This window comes from Neolamprologus brichardi, chromosome 7 (genome assembly GCF_056152115.1).
Source record: "Neolamprologus brichardi isolate AB-2024 chromosome 7, ASM5615211v1, whole genome shotgun sequence".
In the NCBI taxonomy this organism is placed as follows: Eukaryota; Metazoa; Chordata; class Actinopteri; order Cichliformes; family Cichlidae; genus Neolamprologus; species Neolamprologus brichardi.
In genome coordinates, this window is record NC_142110.1 from 55535751 (window position 1) to 55557842 (window position 22092).

Sequence of the window (22092 nt, forward strand, 5' to 3'; positions counted from 1 at the left end):
AACTGTGAAAGCTGAGCTGGTCTCTCAGCTAGCCCAGCTTCCGTCTTTGTTAACAGGACACGGACGAGAAGACTGCACTTTGTTATGAGATGAAAACAGCTTTCAACAGCAATAGTCAATTGTGGCCACAAGTCGGCAATAATGTAAAAGATGAATGCACATATTAATTGACAGGTGAGGAGTTTTACGACAGCGGGGTCTGAGATTAAAGGAGAGAGAGATCCCTTCATGTGAAGAAGGATAGCCTCCTGACTGCGTTCTTCCATTTGCCCAACATCTCTAAAATTAGAAATATCCTGTCTCAGAGTGACGCTGAAAAACTAGTTCATGCATTTATTACTTCCAGGCTGGACTACTGCAATTCATTATTAACAGGATGTCCAAAAAACTTGCTAAAAAGCCTTCAGCTAATCCAAAATGCTGCAGCAAGAGTCCTGACAGGGACTAGAAAGAGAGAGCATATTTCTCCTGTTTTGGCTTCCCTTCATTGGCTTCCTGTTAAATCCAGAATTGAATTCAAAATCCTGCTCCTCACATACAAGGTCTTAAATAATCAGGCCCCATCTTATCTTAATGACCTTATAGTACCATATCACTACATTAGAGCACTTCGCTCTTGCACTGCAGGCCTACTTGTTGTTCCTAGAGTATTTAAAAGTAGAATGGGAGGGAGAGCCTTCAGTTTTCAGGCCCCTCTTCTGTGGAACCAGCTTCCAGTTTGGATTTGGGAGACAGACACTATCTCTACTTTTAAGATTAGGCTTAAAACTTTCCTTTTTGCTAAAGCATATAGTTAGGGCTGGACCAGGTGACCCTGAATCCTCCCTTAGTTATGCTGCAATAGAGGTAGGCTGCCGGGGGATTCCCATAACGCATTGAGTTTTTCCTTTCCAGTCACCTTTCTCACTCACTATGTGTTAATAGACTTCTCTGCATTGAATCATATCTGTTATTAATCTCTGTCTCTCTTCCACAGCATGTCTTTATCCTGTCTTCCTTCTCTCACCCCAACCGGTCGCAGCAGATGGCCGCCCCTCCCTGAGCCTGGTTCTGCCGGAGGTTTCTTCCTGTTAAAAGGGAGTTTTTCCTTCCCACTGTCGCGAAACTGCTTGCTCATAGGGGGTCATATGATTGTTGGGTTTTTCTCTGTATCATGAAGCGCCTTGAGGCGACTTTTGTTGTGATTTGGCGCTATATAAATAAAATTGAATTGAAATTGAATTGTCACAGACTGAATGTACTATCAAGCGAAAGCCAATCAGAGTGCTCCCTGCTGGCACGAGGAGACTACTAGTGGAAAGGGATCATGGTGGAAAGACTGTAGAGCTAAAGTGTTAGTTGGGGGGGGGGTTCATATATTTTGTCCAGAATGTGTGCGTGCAGACAATCAGTAAATAAATTCATACTGTTTTTGTGATAGCATAGTTGGTGCAACTTTCCACGTGGTCACTGTTGTTTATATTTCCGTCATCGGACAGTTTACTACTTTGTGTGCTGAGGTTTGAACAAGCTCATAGGAGTTGCATCGTTTGGTGAATACTTTGTGACTTTATTGTTGGTTCACTGTGTAGACATATAGCAAGCACTTTCTATATGTTAGTACATATATATAGTATGTTTATTTTAAGTATTAATTTCTGGTGTTATGTTTGAGAAATAAGCAGTCAGAAAAATAAAATCATGTCCAAATAGATGTTACATTGCAGGTTTATACAGAAAATATTTATCTGTTTATTATTATGTCATTTATTCCTTGTTACAGAACCACGCCCCTCTACATAGAAACAACAGCACAAGCAATTTATTTTTTACACTTAATTTCAGTAAGCTGCATTGTAACCAATGCCCCCTGGTGGCTACATTTTTTTTATTTATCATTCACCAAATGTATTCTTTAAATCTACTGCAATACTTTAGTACGTCTAAAATTTAAGTTTATTTATAATGGCATTTTATAGATATTACCATGATTTGTTTGCCCACAAACAAATCATATAAATCCGCATTCTGATGTTGTCATATCCGTTTTACTTAAAAAATGAGTAGTCTGAGGGTTTGTGTGAACAAAGTGACTTAAAATCAAGTCATACTAATACACAACTACATTTTTATAACAAATCTAAAGGACTTTAAATAATTGGTTAATCAAGTTATTAGTCTTTGAAATTATTCCTTTTAACAGCCCAATACAATAAGGTGGGCATGTATTGTGTAGCTTCATGTTTACCATTCTCTTCATTATTTGAGCCTTCAAGGGGCTGCTGTTATGATTTGGCGTGAATACATGAAGTTTATAAGTTTATTGTTAGTTCTTTTCTGGAAGTTTTAAACTTAAACCTTTTGTCATTAGAAAATAGAAACAGAAAGTAACACAATGGGACGACACAGGTAAAGATGCAGTTACTTTAGACATACCACTCGCACCACTTTTAAGAAAAGAAGGAGGGGGATCATGCTTAGTATGACTATGAAAAAAGTGATTTCTGCCTCTGCCACTGTTCGTGGTAGACTAAATGGGTGATATTTAACTGGTCGCAAATGACTTGTAATGACTTGAGGAAGTATTCCTCCTCTGTCCCCTCATGGCCACTTGTGCCTCAATTTTATTCCATAACTTAGACACTCATGACACATGCATTTTGGTCCTTGGGGGTGGGCATGATGTCCACAAGCGGGTCTGTTCATTCAGCATCACCACTGGTGCTGGTGCCCACTTCTCAATTTTAAAACAGCATGTAGACATCGAGGGTCACAGACACACACTATGTTGGTCGGCTGCTGCTTCTAAAAATATTTTGTGTTATTAGTACTGTGTGCTTTTCAGTAACAGTTATTATTTATTCTTTACTATTATTTATGCATATGTTGGTTGTTTCTGTGATTTCTCTGCTGCGGTAGGTGTTGAAGCAGAATAGGTTTTGTCCCTTGTCTCCCTTTCTGTCTCTATCCCTCTTCTTCTCCTCTATTTTTCTCTCCCTCTCCTTCTGTTAAATTCCTTCCCAACTTCTCTTTCTTCTTTTTTCCCATCCCCTAGTGTTGTCTGCTGTAACTATAATAATTCAAAATAAAAGATCCTAATAAAATTCTAATAAATTATGACTATCAAGTGGAACATTATGCAAAATATTGTAATGGTCCACTTGGGAAAGTAAATCTGTTGGGTCTTTTTTGGCCTTCAGATAACAATTCTGATTGACATACTGCCGGACAGGAGAAGAGGAAAAAAATGAAAAGAAATGTAATTAGTGCAGGATGGTCTCTGACTTTCACTGAAACATAGATTAAACATAACCTGTTAGTCCTCCTCAAGGTTGGAAAGAACATTCTAAAGTTTCCATTAAGTTGACTACAGTGGAGAACATTTGGTTGTCTCGGTTTGAGTCATCTGTGACATTTGGAGTTTGACGTCACAACAGGAAGTTGAGGTCATTGCTGGGGCACAACAGACCCTGATACTGATGTTACTTCTTCCCTCTGATAAAAATGTACGCTGAAAACAAGGCCCGGGTCACATCTGTGATCAGCTGGATGTCTACAATAATAAAATATTCTTTGATAAAAGCAGAGAAAATACTCCAACGATCCTTCCACCAGCATGTGTCCTGATCTGTTTAACCCTGGTCACTTTCAAGCATATTAAGTTTCCTGTAAATGTAAAAGTGAAATGTAAATAACATGTCAAAAACACAGAACTTAAACTTCAGTAACAGAAACCTTCTGAAAGGTTACTGAACCAAAATGAGTGATGTTTTTAGTAAGCGTACCTGTACACAAATAGCTGCAGAAACGGAAGGGAAGACAAAGCTGCTCGTGTTGAGGCAGGCTTATCGTCTTCACACAGGCATTTCCTTGCCTCATCAGCTTTTCCTTTTTCTGTGTTACCTCTCTTCATAGCTCCAAACTTAGGCATCATATAACTTAACTGGAATGAATGCAGCACTAGGAGAACTGTGTGAAAATGTATATTTGAACATTTCTATTTAAGACAGTGAAAATGATACACAATACACACGGGAAAAACTGCGCAGAAAGTTCTGAGTAAATGGTAAAAATGGTAAATGGCCTGCATTTGTATAGCGCTTTTCTAGTCCCTAAGGACCCCAAAGCGCTTCACACTACATTCAGTCATTCACCCATTCACACACACATTCACACACTGGCGATGGCAAGCTACATTGTAAAGTACTGAGATATCAGGTAAAAAGTGGGTCAGTATTTGTTTTGGCAAAGATACAGCAACAATAAAATAGTTTTCAGACAAGACAGAGTAGGGAAGTGAAAACCATTGTCCTTCATATTCAAGACGAAAGCAAAGATATTTTGTTTTAAATAATTTCCCCCAGGGATCAATAAAGTATGCTGATTCTGGTTGGGTGAACGTGTGATTTTTTTTTTCTTGCAAGGGTCGGCTTTCAAGTTCCTCCCACAGAGCTAACCGAGAGAAGCAGACTGGGGTGACAGGGAAAAGCAGTGATAACAAACAAAGAAGAGGCTTGCTAGTGACTCTTAAGCTGGGAGCCGATCAACAAGAAGAAAAATATGGGGAAACTACTCCTGGTTTTCTTCGTTTTTGTCCTCTGTATAAGCAGTACACAGCAGAAAAAAGGTAGGAAAAGCTTGTCAAAATTCAACAACAGCTTTAAGTAACAGTTTCATGGACTTGAGAGATAATCTAAAACATCTGGCGGTGTTGCTGAGGGTTGGTGGGTAGAATGACTGTTTGGTAAAAACTGGCTGAAACAGGATTTGAAGCAGATTCATGACCCTGAATTGTTTATTATACATATATATATACTTTGAATAGATAATATTTCAATATCTTGACATCATATTGTCTAGCTATTTCAGTGAGAGGAATTTTTTGTGTGTTTTCTGAGTTTCCTAATCATTATTTGTTTGTGGAATTTAAGTTAGATGAAAGTGTTTTGAGAGCATTTGGCTACAGATGAAACTAAATATCTAAATACCTAGCACATTGTATAGATACTTTGAACCAGTACATTTGAAATCTATGTTGGTACAAATATATTTGAAAATCATTTACATTTTGAATGAACTGCAGTAATTTTCATTTATTATTGTTTTTTTGTTGTTGTTTGTTTCTTTTTGCAGGACAAAAGACACGGAGGGAGCAGAAAAACAGCTCTGAGGTTGTTTTTCCCATGCCCAGAACATTTAAAGGGGCCCCAGTCATTAACAATCAGCCCTGTGTAAATGGGACTCAGGCTTCCTTTCTAAATTATTCCCCTCCAGCTCTGAACTTGCTCAACAACAGCACAGTGCGGTACCTCGGTGGTTCTCTGAGCACCCGAGTCATTCCCATTATTTACATGTTGGTGGTTACAGTTGGGATTCCAGCCAACGTCAGTATCTTGTGTTTGCTAGTGACTAAAATCCGAAAGGTGTCTTCTGCCATCCTCTACTGCAGCCTGGCTGTCTCCGACCTCTTCCTCCTCCTCTCCCTCTTCTTTAAGGCTCACTACCATTTCCATGGAAACCACTGGGTTCTTGGAGAGACTGCTTGTCGAGTTGTTACGGCATGTTTCTACGGCAATCTCTACTGCTCGGCCATGACACTGGCTTGCATCAGCATCAAGCGCTACCTGGCTGTGGTGCACCCGTTCTTGTACAAAAGTATGCCCAAGAGGCTGTGTGCTGCCTGGGTGAGCCTGGCTCTATGGGGGGTGTTTGGTGTCGCCATCATCCCAGAGCTCATCGTCCAGCAGAGCTACTGGCTCCCTCAGCTCAACCGCACAACCTGCCATGATGTGTTGCCCCTGGATCACAGCTCTCACATGTTTCTGCTCTACTATCACCTGATTCTTATTGTCTTATTTCTTATGGTTCCGCTAGTGGTTACAATTGCGTGTTTTGCCCGAATCATCAACGAGTTAACAAGATCACACTTTGACTGGGGAATGTACATCAAGGCCAGCTCACTGGTGTTTAGTATCTTTCTGGTGTGCTTTGTCCCCTCTGGAGTCCTACACTTTGTCCATTACGTCCAACTGTTTGTGAATGGAACTGAAACCCTGTATATGTACTTTAATGTGGCAGTGTGTTTGTGCTGTGTCCATGCCTGTCTGGATCCCTTTCTTTTTCTTCTCATGTCCAAATCTGCAAGCTCCAGGCTTTACTTCATGTCTTTCAAAGGCAAGACGCTGAGCATATCTTTCTAATAGAAACCTGTTTAACAGTGTTAAAAAGTAAGTGATCATATTTCTTATTTTTGTGGATGATGATGAGGGAAATGTTCTCCTTGGCAGGAATCCAAAGAGAGATCAAAAGCACATATTTTTCATTTAAAACTATAAATGGATTTCATCATTGTTGTATTAACCTTATTCTATGAGTCATAATTGTTGTTTTATTATAAAGGTTCTGTTTTTGTGACACCCACACACAAAACGTACCTCCTATATTTAAAAACTAGAAAACAATAAGAAACTTGAAAGTGTAAAAGAAAAAAGAAAACTAATGTATACATACATAATACATTTTCCTGTTTAATGACAGTAGTGGCAGCAAGATTTACAGCATGTAGGGTCATTTTATGCTTACTGTAATTCACAAGTTATTTGAAAAAAATGCAGTGCAATGATACATTTAATATGAGTTTTAGTGTCTGCCATGTGGTTGCTATTATAATAGTATTTTAGTAAAGCTACTGTAATCTGTAAAATGCATCTACATATGTTCATGTTCCCTGAATTTCATTTTTCTCTCTACAGTGTTTACAGTAATTTCCCTACTATTCTCTGTTGTGTAACTACCCTGAAGATTTGAGCTGGAAGTTAATGTCATGATGGGCTTTAGCTAAAACATAGCTGTGTGTTTTTATGTCAATTTGTATATGTATATAGTATATGGATGTACATAGAAGATGAAAGGATGTATATTATTTTTTAAATTAAATAATAAATATAATTAATAAATGTGTCAAGTAAGAATACTATACATCTAAACTTAAAAAAAGATTTCATAACCTTTTTGAACTTTTACAGTAGTATATAACTACATTCTATACATTTCTGTATCTCCGGCTTTCCTGTGAACTTTTCAAAGATATCATCCGTTATTAAACTACTCTACTTCTCTCTGCTCTCTACCACTGACTTGGTATTTCCTAACCAGCCTTTGACAGGATGTAGAGTAAATTGACACTGAGGAGTAGAAAAGTCTACTGTGCGTCACGTCACACTGGGGTAGTAAAAAAACAAAGCACTATGTTAAAATTTTGTCTATGACTCACTTCTGGCTGTAATTGACATTAATGATGAGACAGTTTACTGAGATTAATCTTTATTCTTTATTAAAGATTCTTTGACTCTGTCTTTGAATAAGGGCAGGCAGAGAGAGTTGCATGTTTTGGTAAATTTAGTATGAATGGCACCATCTGTTGGTAAAAATGAAAGTTCAACAGCTGCTCAAATGAAACTCTTTATTCAATATGTAGATACCAGAGGAATCCACCTTTACACTGCATTCAGTAGAGCTTTTTATCAGCCTTATCAAAATAAATCATGTCAAGGTCAGATTTTTATCTTTACACACACACCTGCACATGTAGTTTGACAGCAGAGCTTTTCAAATCTGAAAGTCTCAATGGTGGCACTTTAATTCCTGCTCCAGTGACAATAATGACTAATCTAACTGGAAATCACCCGAAAAACAGATCTGACAACCCCTGCTGGAGGTCAGTTTGTAGTAAATACAGTCATCTCATCACTAGCATGCCCCTTCACAATGACGCAGAAGAACAATTCAGTTTAAGGAACACCTGTCCACAACAAACCTGACAACACACGAGAATGATACATTCACCTTTAACCCGGGAATCACATCTGTTAACCTCCACAGAGGAACAGCAAAGACACCAAAATGGCATATAGCACACAAAACAGAGGGACTTAACAAACATGCAGGATTTCAGTCTGGAAACTGTGATGTACAGTATAACAAGTTTGTTCAGCACAAGTGGAAGAGCGAAGGAGAAGCCACAAGGCAAGGCCGAGGACAGACAGAGATAAAGCATCAAACACAGGAAAGCAGATTCATATCTTGAAACAGCTGCAGTCCATTTATATTGGTAGAAAAAGGAAATAATTGGTCAATAATAGGTCCTTTACCACCAAAACTAAGATATATGTGAGAAACATAATATAACATTCAATAACAGTATCACCAAAGCTGACAAAAATTATGAAATTCCAATGATTTTTTGTATGATGGAACTAATGCAGAACAAACTACAAGTTTATGTTTTACAAATGACCTAATGTGTGTTAACATCAACTCATTAGCACTGAAGCAGGAGGTTGTTCAAGCATATAAGTCACAAAAAATAATGTTCTACAAATAACTTTTTTTTTTATTATTAGATATCCCTTTCTGAGGTCACTGTAGTTTTGTCTGTGGTGCTCACAGTGCTGGAAAGTGTGATTTGTAAATATTTCCAAATATATAACATGTGTTTCCTTTGCAAATTAGGAAAGAAATACTGTTGAATCCGACTTCCATGGATTATTCAAAAATAACTAGCATTTCAGGATAAACTTTACTGTTGACTCCCCCCAGTGCTTGATTTTGGGATGACCAGAGGTGAACCAAAGTTAGGCCCAAAGTTGGTCCACTTTGGATCAAAGTGATTTCTTTGGTCCAGACTGAAATATCTCATTGTTCATGTTCCCCAGAGGATATATCCTACTTAATAAAGCAGTTCATTTATTTTTCTCCATATCTTTAATTAGCTAGATGGTTATTTTTGTCTTTTATGACATTCACCTCCAAAAGACACCACCCTTGACTGCACTTGTCTGCACTGCACTACAAAATATTTATGCTAGCACAGGAAACGCACATGCTAGCTTAGCCAGCATGATAGTGCAAGGCTGCAAAGGCTTATGAGCCTTTAAAATCTTAAATAAGTGAGCATCAGAAACAAATTGAATTTGCAATCTTACCATTTTTTTGTTTTTTTTGTTTTGTTTTCTTCTTTTTTTTAGAATTTGAGTGACTTGGCCTTTTACACATGGCTTTTAGTTTCAATTCATGATATAAATCAAAATGTAAAAACCTCAGTTCCTTGGTTTAAGAAAAAAAATAGAAAAAAATATCTGTCCACATATGTTAGTCTAGATATACATGCAATAAACTTACAGTCGTAGTCAAAAAGTTCTATATAGTCATCACAGGCATCAGTGTCATCTGTTGGGCTTTTAAAGAGTTCTCTGAACTGTCTTTGTTTTACCAGGATGTAATAATTGTACAGCATACAATTCTTTAGGCCTTTAAAACACAAAAATTGTGTGCACAAGTTTGAATTTGTTTTGGATATTTGGTTAAACGTTTTTTAGCAAGTTATACCTCAACTAGAGGCCTTTGTTAGCCACGAACAAGCTTCTGTGGTTAAGAAATAAGTTAGAATGTGCAGGAAGTCTGAAATCAACCCAAAACTGCTGGAACACTTGCATCACTGTCCACATTGAAGCCAGTTTTATATCACCATGGCCTGAGAGGTTGTGGACCAAGAAAGAAAACCCCTGAACCAAAACTGACACCTTCAAGCTTGAAATTTTTATGGTCAGATGAGACAAAGACTGAGCTGTTTTGCCACAATGACAAGAGGTATGTTTGGAGCAGTAAACACAAGGCTTTCAAACCCAAGAACACTGTACCAAATGGCAAGCATGGTGGTGGCATCATAATCCTCAGGGGTGGTTTTACTGCCAGTGTACTGATAGAGTGTGCAGTGGATGAAATAATAAAAAAGAGAGATTACCTCAAAATTCTTCAACTACAGCTGAGATCAATATCTAGGTGGTTAAAACTGGGGCACAACTACGTGTTCCAACAACATAATGACCCCAAACACACATCAAATCTGGTTTTGGAACAGTATAAGCTTGCTAACACTATTCTTCTGAAATAGTCTTCCCAACTAACCAGTTTAGATGAACCCTGACACTTCTGCTAAGAACAGTGGTCAAATGTCCAACTAGAATTATGCCAGAAGCTTGTTGATGGTTACTAAAGTGGTTTATTGAGATACAAATTGTTAACAGTCATTTAACCAATTTCAGGGGTGTAAATAAATCTGTGTGGATTTGACAATAAAATAAATTCACCTCGTGTAGCCAATTCTTATTTTTAAAATAAATGAAGATATGTGCGGTACAATCATTCCACCCTGAAAAAAGAACCATTCAAAGAAATCATTAAAAGCCCAAATTCACCATGATATTCGTGGCCATGACGAGTGTATGCAACCTTCTGATCACAGCTGTACATACAGAGAGAGAGAGAAATACACACACACACAGGTGTGTTCACTGCAGTATCAAGAGATAGGAATGAAAAAAGCAAGATAGAGCAGCAAAGCTTCCAGCAAGGTTTGGAAGGAGAGGTGGGCTTGACGGTAAGAGAGGCACAACATCTGAGAAAGGCCTTTGAGTTTCAGACGGAGCAGCAGCAAGGCAGGAACAGAGTGACAAGACAGACCAAGTGACACTATGAAGAAACCAGGACAATGAGACAGATAGAGAGGGGGAAAAAGACTCAAAACATAATTTGATACCAACAGAAGTTTCCTACAGTATAAATTGTTTTTGGCAGATGAAATTAAAAGAAAGAGCAAAGCCCTTCATGGTGAACTAAGCAATACCAACATGAGAGATGCAAAGAGGAAGCATTCAGACAAAAGGATTCCAGGCCCAAAAAAGTCTCTTACTGTAAAAAGCAGAAAATGTAAACTTCTTTTCACTTTAGAAATGTAGCTGCTGAAGTTGCCAGTTTGGACTAAACTACTATGTATATCATTGATTTTTATGGCCTTGTCATTTTTGCAAAATGCAGCAAAAGGCTTAAGTATCATCAACCTATTTTATCAATGGAGTGAAAATTGTAGGAGCAAAGTTCAAACACAATAAATCACCACCCAAAAAACAGAAAAGCACATTGGTAAAGCAATAAATAAGACAGAAATTAATAAATAAATAATAAAACAGCCTGTCTAATTATAAATACTTAATAAATAATTTCTTTTTAAGCAAGCCAACATTGCCAACTTTCAAGTTTTGACTCAAAACAATACCTCCTTCCCCATCCTGGTGCTATATGTTGATCACAAATTTGCTTTAGGTTTATTTATGATATTTAATGATTTTATAATGAACACTGAAGATCCTAACCATGTCCAATGATAACTGTACCTTATACCATTAAAAGTGTTTTCATTGTTACTGGTCATAGTTACTGTAATGACTATAGCATGAGATATGAGCAAATAATTGTCCCAAGGGGGCAATAAATAAATGGGGACTATTTTGGAGGCTTACACAAATAAGCTGAACTCAGTTATGTTCACAATTTAATTTTAAATCTTTATAAACTCATTGGGCAGACATCCGCAACAGTCTCAATTTCTAATTTGGCCCCTTTCGAAAATTAATTGCCCAACCCTTTACAAGAGGGTAACTGCTCCTATACGTAGTTACAGTCACTCATTGATACATGAAAAAGATGACTGCTACAGAAAGCAACTGTGGACAATATCTACAATAAATAAACGAATAAAAATAAAAACTTTGGAAAACAGATGAGACTTGTACACACAGTAAATTAAAAATGTCCTAATAGCTATAACAGAGAAGGCTAAACAAGTAATTAAACTACAGCATGAAAACTGTGACTGTGTGTGACATTACCTGTCTGGAAAAAAGTAGAGCATAATGTGCTGACAGATCTTTATCACTTGTGTGTCATGTTCATGAATGTTTTTAACTCTTTTCTTTAACTCTTTTGGAGATGCTCATATGGATCCTTCGGCTATATAACATTTACAAATTTAAGCAAAAAGTCACTGGGAAGATTCCTATAAACAGCTGCAAGCAATAAACTGAACTCCTGTGCTCAGCATTTTGTGCAGTCATTGTGCATGAAAGGTCTTCAGTTATTTTGGACTGTGTGTCCTTTTGCTGACTAAGGGCAAGCAAATTATTGACCAGCATGAGCCACACAAGGTAGAGCCTCAAAGCAAGTGTCTCATGCCAAAAGCTTGACAGTTGGCAAACCTGAGCTGCTGCTGGTGGCTTCAAATGCACATGTAAACAAAAACGTCACACATTTCCTTTAATCAGCATACAACTGATTGGAACTCGGAAGGAGAAGGTTGCTAGAAGCCCAAGCCTTTTGCAGCTTTGGCACATGCATTTGTGGGCTGCATGTGTGAAACTGCCCACTGTAGTGCTGAGCTACAATGAGCTGCTGTTATAAAGACTTTAATCACCGCTGATAAATTTAGCTTGCTTCTGAAAAGCTTTTTTTTTCCTCCAAATTCCAGCAAGAATGCCAATAGCTCTGGTAAAAAGCCACTGGCATAACATTTGATATTCTAAAAGAAGCTCCTCTGTACACCTACTGCTCTGCAAAACTGCATTTCATTATCCTAATTTACCAGGTATTTCTCTCAGAAATAACAGAATAATAAAACTCATCATGAATCTGAGTTTGTGAACATATTCCGCATATTGTATGGAAAAAAGGTAAATAAAAAACAAACTGCAAAGCGCATTTCAAAAATATTTTAACAAATCACGTTCTGTAAATATGTTGCTATTCAGTAAACTGAGAAAATACCTGGTAAACAACATACTGTTCTGTGCTGAGGTTTACATGAGGACATTGGCACGTGTGTCTGGCAGTCGGAGCCCCACTAGCCCGCCGCCAACCAACACGGATGATGCCAGCAGAATGGGAATGGCCTTGGTGATGCCAACCAGAGAGCCAAAGATCAGGTTGCCCAGCACCGCTGCCAGCTTACACATAGCATTACAGAAGCCAAATCCTGTGCCCCTACAGACAAAGAGGAGAAGAGGGTTACACATGTACAGTAAGTATGTCTCATTTGTTTCTTAACAACATAAAACACCATGTTTTCTTAAAAATGCTGCTCCAAATATCCCAAATGTGCAGAAATTTAATTTCTATTCAGTTCTTGCTGTACTCAAGGGCACCAGAAGAACTTTTGATTACTAATACAAAATCAAATCTCCTGATTGCCACCAGTTTAGAGAGCCAGAAAAAGCTGTAGATAATACAGAAGCCTTAGCATGTTTTTTACTATAGTTCATAATAAAAACTGACATGAACCCTGAAACACAGTTTCTGATGCAATTTCTGCACCGGGTGTTTTATAATGAAAACTGACCAGCTTCCCTATGCCTTTGCTTTGTCTAACGTCTTGACCTCTAAATATGGTCTATGCAGCTTGATGTGGCTTCTATGAAAAGCATGGCTATTCCAAGGGATGGAAAGTTGAGAGACACTTCTGACACACATCATGGTGCATCTTGTAGATTTGCAAGTTTCGTCTTGAGTATGGGCTCTCCATTTAGGCTCACATTAGTTGGTTTTTGCAGTGATGGGAAATAATAACTCCCTTCTGATATCTTCAACCTAAAGTAATGAACCTGTTTTGAAAATTTAAGTAGTAGAAAGTAGAGGTATTTACTGTATGTTAAACTGTAGGGAGTACAAGTGATAAGTTGTCAGAAAAATAAATGCTCAAATAAGGGTGCCTGAAAATTCAACTTAGTACAAATTACAAAGTATTTGCACCTCCAACCTGTGTCTAGAATTAAACAGTCCACTGTCGTGACAAAAAAAAAAACTTCCAGTACTGTGAAGTGACATTACAGTCTGTGAATGGGTCAGACTTTGGCTGTGAATGTCCTCAGTGTTTCACTAATAAAAGGTTTGAGGTTGCTACTTATCAAAGTAAATTTGAAATTATTTATCACTCCCAAAACTTCCCAACTTTGAAGCAGTGCTATAGCACAGCACTGCTTAGTTTTATTCAAAGATCAAAGCAAAACTTCCTAGCATGAGGAAAAACTTGATTTTTTGTTTTGTTGTTGTAATGTTTCTTGGCCTTAGGCCTCTGCAAGACTAGTTCTTGAAAAGTCTTGAAAAACAAGAAATAATAAAGACGTGTTCTTCTTTATCTTTCTTTCATATGGGGGAACTGACACGACAAAATTTTGCCCACATATTGGTTTGCTCAGTGATAAATCACAGAGCCACACTATTTCCTGTATTCTAAGTTAGTATATGCAGTAAGTGCACCACTCACCTCCTGTCTGTTGGGTACAGTTCAGTGGTGACCACATCCAGGGAGTTCCAGGCGGAGATACTGAGGCCGTTGTAGAGGCAGAGCATGAAGATCATCATTGACTCGCTGGTGCCAAACCAAAGGAAGAAGCAGCTGATGCCTGATAGCACCATGGAACCTCCTGCAGTGCACAGCATGAGCTTTACACCTTAAACTTGAAATAACTTCATTCACGTCACTAGAGGTCACTGCAGGCACAAAAGCCAACTGCACATGACACTAGAACAACAAGGGGAAAAATTGCTATTCATATCCCACATCGAAAGGAAATCCTACCTAACATGCTTAGGCGTCCTATTTTGTCCATGAGGAGAGCAGAGACAATGTTTCCAGGAAGCACAGCCAACGTTCCCAGGAAGTTGACAAAATAGACCCAGTAGGCACTGTAATCGTCATCAAATGTCATCTGACAGCCTGTCTTGTTGTGGTGAAAAGAGCTGTTGATCACCCTTGAATTTGTCAGCTTGGTGTCATCAATATCTGTAAATGTAGAAGATAAAAAGAAAGGTTTTACATGTTGACTCGGGATTAAAAGTTTGTATCTGACTGTCACCTTCTACTACCACTTGCTATTAACTTGAACGGTGGCAGACAAGACATTATGCATTGTAACATGGAAACCAACACCTAAGAGTATGTTCAAAAGCACAAAAAAACACAAAGTGTTTTCTTCACAAAAAAAACACAAAGTGTTTTCTTTGTTATATCGAGACAAGAATGAGCTTTAATCTCAAATCTGATCATGACTCTTGGGCTCAGAACTACATAAAATACAACTAATTGAAAAAAGTGAACAATGTATATCCTAAGACCAGATGCAAGACGTGAAGAAGCAGACAGATAAATGTTAACATGGAGCTGACAAAAAGGGTAAACATAAAAATGACCCAAGAACACAAGAAAGTTAAAAAAAAAGATTATGAGTGTAACAAACAAGACACGATTCATTAATTAGTTAGCTATTTGTTAGCTTCAGATGTATTGATAGGCACATTTGATCAAAGCCATTCTTACTCCAGTCATGTCAGTTTAAACTAACTAGCTCCTTACTGTAGCATGTTTTTGCCTGCTAGCTGAAAAAACTATAATTTGGGATTTGCCTGGTATATGTGGCTAACAGTTAATTTGCCTGTCATTGCTAATCTAATTTGCTAATTGCAAATTTTTGAATTTCACTGACATTCCATGATGTCTTTATAAGTTGCTAAATAACTGTTAGCTTCTTCCTGTTTGAACAACCCTTTACATATAGTCCTCTAAAAAGCTAACAGCACTTAGCTTGATGGCTATGATGCTATGCATCATTAGAATACTGACTGCCTAAAAAGTTTGCTTGGACAGGATAGGAAATGACACCACAGTCCATTTAACATTGCCAAAGTACTGCAGTACTACCAGAGTTCTTTGTTTGTCTTCTCTGCAGGATAAAGGACTAAAGACTAAAAGACAGACAACAGCACAAATATGAACAACTACGATGCTGGTTCATGCTGTTTGAGTAAAATATCCATTGTGTGGCAGTTCTCTGGACAGAAACACTTTGTTGATGCCAGAGGAGAGTGGCTAGACGATCTCAAGGTGACAGGAAGGGGGGAGTAACTCAAATAATCACTCGTTAAATCCAAGGTATGCAGAAGAGCATCTTTCAAGCACACAACACGTGAAATTCTGCTCTCCAGAGACACATTTCCAATTGCAAAAAGATTTCACATCTCATGGAGCATTACTGGCGAACCCGACATGCCCATGCTGTTGCTATATTCAGCGCTTTCCTGAGTGCTGAAGGGAACTGATTTTCTACCATGTGCTCCCTCAAGGTCTGATTCAGCTCCAGTTCTCTCAGACCATTTAAAACAACTCTCCTGCTTTTGCCTTTTGGTTCAACTTGTTTCTTTGTCGGCCTTAAAATAACTGGATTACACTTTCATAACTTAGATTTATTACCAGTACAGTTTGACACTTTTGGTGCTGCTGCAATTTTAAATTTGTTTCTGAAAAAGAAAACAGTAATCAGCAAGACCACCTTAGTAAAGAAAAATCCACATGCACAGAGATATATTTCTAAATAACTGTCTGACTGAACAATCACATAAGAAAATGTATCTCTGCAGGAGTCATCATGTGGTTACAAACTGCCATTTTCAGTCCTCCGAAGCACAGCTTGGCCCACTTTTTTGTTGTTAAATAAAGTCACAGTTAGTTCAGAGAGGCAATCTGTGCAGGGGGCACAGAGGTTAAGCAGTAATTTAGAGGCATAAAGCAGAGGTATAAAATGCTCAAAACCATTCTTTCTTCTCTGAGCAAGAAGTTTGGATCCATAATGAACTGCCAGACAGAGGCGGGGAGCCTGAGTGAGACTTATGTATATGGCAACAAGAGCCTAATAGGATTTTCTGGGTTGGAGGGAAGTACCTTTGTTCTGGAGAGGCAGAAGAGAAGTGCCCTGAATAAGTGTGCATTTTACAGACGTGGTTTACCTGTGTTGTAAAAGAAGGAGTCTACAAAGGTACAGTTCCTGAAAAAGGATCCTACTGAGGAGACATCTTCAAAGTAGCAGTTGAGAAAAGATGAGTCGATGAACGTGACTGCCTTAAACCTCATACTGATGAACCTAAAAAAATAAAAATATAAATAGGAAGTGGACAAGGAAGGAGTTATTGCAAGAAAGAAGCACCTACGGACAGTGATATGCAACACATATTATTGACAATTGGGGTGATGGCAGATCATTTTCCTTCAAACCAGGGAAAGTGAAATGCAGAGTCACTATTTCAGTGTCTGCACAGACAACAAAGGCAGGGATGAATATCTGAATGCAAACCAAACGGTCCAATTTCAAACTTCTTAAGATGGAATATTAAAAATTAGATGTAACAAAGGCTGCTAGATGGAAGTGAATAGCTGCATTTAACCTAATATAAAACCTCAGCAGAAATGTGAAATATTTCTACTAATATTTTTTTTATTTTTGGAGATACAAGGCCTTTCACTTTTTACTGAATTAATTAGGCATTGAGGACATCTGTAACTGAAAAGATAAAGCACTTAAAACCAGAATGTATGATATTCTTTATAATACTAATATAATAATAATACTGTCCACTTCCATTTGAGTGTCTCAAACTGGGGAACTATGGATACAAATAGCTGTAATTCTACAACAATTCAACAGTTAATGCAATACAGTGGGGCAAAAAAGTATTTAGTCAGCCACCGATTGTGCAAGTTCCCCCACTTAAAATGATGACAGAGGTCAGTAATTTGCACCAGAGGTACACTTCAACTGTGAGAGACAGAATGTGAAAAAAAAAATCCATGAATTCACATGGTAGGATTTGTAAAGAATTTATTGGTAAATCAGGGTGGAAAATAAGTATTTGGTCAATAACAAAAATACAACTCAATACTTTGTAACATAACCTTTGTTGGCAATAACAGAGGTCAAACGTTTACTATAGGTCTTTACCAGGTTTGCACACACAGTAGCTGGTATTTTGGCCCATTCCTCCATGCAGATCTTCTCAAGAGCAGTGATGTTTTGGGGCTGTCGCCGAGCAACACGGACTTTCAACTCCCGCCACAGATTTTCTATGGGGTTGAGGTCTGGAGACTGGCTAGGCCACTCCAGGACTTTCAAATGCTTCTTACGGAGCCACTCCTTTGTTGCCCGGGCGGTGTGTTTTGGATCATTGTCATGTTGGAAGACCCAGCCTCGTTTCATCTTCAAAGTTCTCACTGATGGAAGGAGGTTTTGGCTCAAAATCTCACGATACTTGGCCTCATTCATTCTGTCCTTAACACGGATCAGTCGTCCTGTCCCCTTGGCAGAAAAACAGCCCCATAGCATGATGTTTCCACCCCCATGCTTCACAGTAGGTATGGTGTTCTTGGGATGCAACTCAGTATTCTTCTTCCTCCAAACACGGCGAGTTGAGTTTATACCAAAAAGTTCTACTTTGGTTTCATCTGACCACATGACATTCTCCCAATCCTCTGCTGTATCATCCATGTGCTCTCTGGCAAACTTCAGACGGGCCTGGACATGCACTGGCTTCAGCAGCAGAACACGTCTGGCACTGCAGGATTTGATTCCCTGCCGTTGTAGTGTGTTACTGATGGTGACCTTTGTTACTTTGGTCCCAGCTCTCTGCAGGTCATTCACCAGGTCCCCCCGTGTGGTTCTGGGATCTTTGCTTACCGTTCTCATGATCATTTTGACCCCACGGGATGAGATCTTGCGTGGAGCCCCAGATCGAGGGAGATTATCAGTGGTCTTGTATGTCTTCCATTTTCTGATGATTGCTCCCACAGTTGATTTTTTCACACCAAGCTGCTTGCCTATTGTAGATTCACTCTTCCCAGTCTGGTGCAGGTCTACAATTCTTTTCCTGGTGTCCTTCGAAAGCTCTTTGGTCTTGGCCATGGCGGAGTTTGGAGTCTGACTGGTTGAGGCTGTGGACAGGTGTCTTTTATACAGATGATGAGGTCAAACAGGTGCCATTCATACAGGTAACGAGTGGGGGACAGAAAAGCTTCTTACAGAAGACGTTACAGGTCTGTGAGAGCCAGGGATTTTCCTTGTTTGAGGTGACCAAATACTTATTTTCCACCCTGATTTACGAATAAATTCTTTACAAATCCTACCATGTGAATTCATGGATTTTTTTTTCACATTCTGTCTCTCACAGTTGAAGTGTACCTCTGGTGCAAATTACTGACCTCTGTCATCATTTTAAGTGGGGGAACTTGCACAATCGGTGGCTGACTAAATACTTTTTTGCCCCACTGTACTTTTGTATTGCATTAACTGCTGGCTTGAAAGTGCTGGCTTTCAAATTAAAGTTGAAAGCCAGCTTTCCAGCTTGATTTAAGATTCACTGTGGTGCTAAAAGAGGGAAAATTACAAAAACAAAAAAGGTCACTGTCCTACAGCAGAACCAGGAATTTCCCACTTCAGTTCACCCTCCGTTCTCCACATTTTTTTTTTATCATTCAGGAACAGGAAAAATAATCCAAGTTGAATTTTATCAAAGTACTGGTCAGCATGACAGCATCAGGAAACTGTTTTTTTGTTTATTTTCTCTTCAAAAAACATATTTATTCTGCTCAGTTCCACTCCATATTTTTCCATGGTCAGTTGCACCCCATCTGCACTGGATCTGTTCCCCACCAATGGTATATGTCCCACAGTTTGAAAACCACCAGCATCTCCTCCCTTCAGGATGTCTGGCCTTAGCAGTCAGTTATCTATGTGTGCTATTTCACACCACGATACACAGTACATGGTACTGTTTTTGATTTAATCTCTTATAATAAATGCATTCTGGTCTCCAGTGAGAAGGCAAAAAGAACAAAAACAGCATATCAATGTGTCTTTGCTCGGCTCTGTTTGTGAGAATTGTAACCAGGAGGAGGAGGAGGACCAGATGTGTGTATATGGGTGAAAGAGAGACCATAAGAAAGAATAAGGAAGAGAGATAAGCTTTTTAATTTCCTGGTGGCAGACGAGAAAGAGGAAAGATTTATATTACCTGCAGTGGTGTGTTGTTTGCGGGAATGACAAATAGTACTGCTATCCCACAACAGGACAAGCAGCTTTAAACTCAACATTGTGCTAAAAGAGGCTTACAGGTTTAGATCACAATGTGTTACACTGTAGCTAGTTTTAATAATTTCTCCCACTCTTGATATCGGTGTCTGAGAAAGCTGAAGATCACTGGAAAGTATTCAAATAGAAGTCAGTTTGTGCACCAAGCCTGGCGTACCTGTCATTTACAAAGACCCCATTTCTGTGGATCTGGTTCTCCAGGGTGAAATTGAAAGTGAAGTCTTCAATGCGTTCATTGTTATGAATCTTCACTCTGGAGGCGTACTCGTCAGCTTGAAGGTGCTTGATGACATCTGGGAACCACACAGACAGCCCGTAGTACCTGAACACAGCAAAAGATTCTGTATTAAATTGCGTTACATATGGTCATTTTTAATAACCTCTAGTAATAGTCACTTTCTCTATTCTCCATCATCTTATTCTGCAGAATTGCGTTAAACAAACTGGTTAAAAGATCCACTGCCCTCTCTCATCTCCATACCTTCTCAGGTATCCCGTCTGGACCAACAGCTTTTCCACTCCGCACCCTTGTCATAGATGACCACACTTTCTTCTTATTAATCCTCCACACTTGCTGATTCACCATCTTTACTCCATCTCCACTTGTCTTTCTCTTTCTCATTTTCTTCAGTCATAAGCTCTTCATAGTACTTCTGCCATCTTCTTAACACACTTTTTTATACTTGCTAGCACATTTCGATCTCAATCTTTAATCACCCTGACCTGCTGCACATCCTTTCTGGCTCTATCTCGCTGTCTAGCCAATCGATACGCGTTAGTTTCTCCTTCCTTAGTGCCCAGACTCACCTACAACTCAATATATGCTTTTTTTCCTTTGCTTCTGTCTTTACCGTACAGCCAGGTTCCCAGTGCTCCTGTCTTTTTCTTTATTTTCTTTGCTAACATCTTTCTTTGAGTTGCTTTAGTCTTTCCATAAGGATCTATATTAAAAGAACATGAGTCAGATGCAACACTACTGCACAACATCTGCTGAGAAATATTTATCTGGGTGTACATATATGCAGATGGTTAGGTGGAAGGTAAAAGACATGAAACTGTCTTTGTTTAAATTATACTGCTTTGTCTAAATTGCCACAAAGTCATTAGGACAGTGCAGCGTTAACTGAGCACAAGTTCAAAGCCATTGCCCTGATGTTGATGTTTTCTTGCAGAGGTAGAGTATGAGGTGTAATTGAATACCAGTTTTTTTTAAAAAAAAAAAAAACAAAACAAAACATTGTATTTGACTTGGGGTGTCAAATGGAAAAAATCCAGTCAATCATAGAAAGCTTGTAACAGGAAAACTGTCATAAATATGATGTAAAATAAAAGCAATAAAAGACACAAATTAAATGTAACCTAACTGACCACGGCTCATCAGGCAGATATAAGTGAGAGAACATCTACTTTGGTGCCAAGCGCATTACAGAAATTTATATTAGCTATGCATCATCCAGAGCAAAAAACAGCATATCTGAACATGATCAAAGCCAACAGTAACAACACATTCAAAGTGTAGAAGTAGAACTATATGGGATGTGTAATAACTTTCTTACCCAAAGGACAAAGTAAACCAGACTGCAGCCAGCTTCATAGTGTTTTCTTTCACTGGGTGGTTGAAACATTTCATGAATGTCAACCAGATCTGATATAAAAGAAAAAGGTGAATTGGTGAATTTTATTCATAGCAACCATAAATATTGACTATAAAAGAAAGTGCAGCAAAAAAAGTGAAGGTTAACAAACAGGACATAAAGAGTCTCCTACTCCTCTAAGTTCAGCCCTGATCTTGAAGAGGACCTTGAGTACAGGGTTGGCTGACTCATTCTGCATCTCTACCAGCTCATCCAGCTGTTTGGGGATTTTTATCCTGTTCACCTGCAGGGGGAGACACTGATCAGTCATCTGCCAATGGCTTTGCAGCAGCAGGAATGATGAAGAGCAAAGCCTGGGGTGTACTCACAGTGAAGACTCTCTCTGGCTCTCCGCGGGCACGCATGTTCGTGTCATGGATGTGTTTGAGCACCATCCAGGCCTCGTCATGTTTACCCATCTGGGGAATAGTTAACATAATTTGGATATATATGCTGGATTTCAATATTAACACTCCACATACACAGTGAAGTGGGCACTGAATGTCTGTTTTTATTAAAACAATAAATAGCACATGTATGCGATTTATATATCTGTGTGTAAAGTCTATTTCATGTGTTGCACAGTGACCTTCACCTCTATGCCCCAACCCCAGCATCAGAATCTCCACACTGCTGTCCTAATAAGCTTATTAAGAAGAGCAGGCTGAAAATAAGCTTTT

The 22092-nt window shown here is 38.7% G+C and overlaps 2 protein-coding genes across 3 annotated transcripts in view; one reads left to right on the forward strand and one right to left on the reverse strand.

Moving 5' to 3' along the window:
• The first annotated feature begins 4426 nt into the window (after nt 1-4426).
• Nucleotides 4427-7108, forward strand: LOC102787207 (proteinase-activated receptor 3-like). The gene is made up of 2 exons (XM_087843898.1): nt 4427-4606; nt 5113-7108. The coding sequence occupies exons 1-2, from the start codon at nt 4540-4542 to the stop codon at nt 6177-6179; spliced, it is 1134 nt and encodes a 377-aa protein (XP_087700024.1). The 5' UTR covers nt 4427-4539; the 3' UTR covers nt 6180-7108.
• A 270-nt stretch (nt 7109-7378) lies between these two features.
• LOC102786917 (synaptic vesicle glycoprotein 2C-like) overlaps nt 7379-22092 on the reverse strand; it is a 56291-nt gene continuing 41577 nt past the window's right edge. For both annotated transcript variants that reach the window (XM_006804748.3, XM_035913875.2), the window contains exons 6-13: nt 21742-21831; nt 21546-21656; nt 21335-21423; nt 19936-20100; nt 16648-16781; nt 14447-14650; nt 14132-14291; nt 7379-12852 (exon numbers count right to left, since the gene is read on the reverse strand). In XM_006804748.3, coding sequence (XP_006804811.1) covers nt 12669-12852; nt 14132-14291; nt 14447-14650; nt 16648-16781; nt 19936-20100; nt 21335-21423; nt 21546-21656; nt 21742-21831 — 1137 coding nt within the window. In that variant the 3' untranslated portion in view covers nt 7379-12668. The remainder of the gene's footprint in view (nt 12853-14131; nt 14292-14446; nt 14651-16647; nt 16782-19935; nt 20101-21334; nt 21424-21545; nt 21657-21741; nt 21832-22092) is intronic.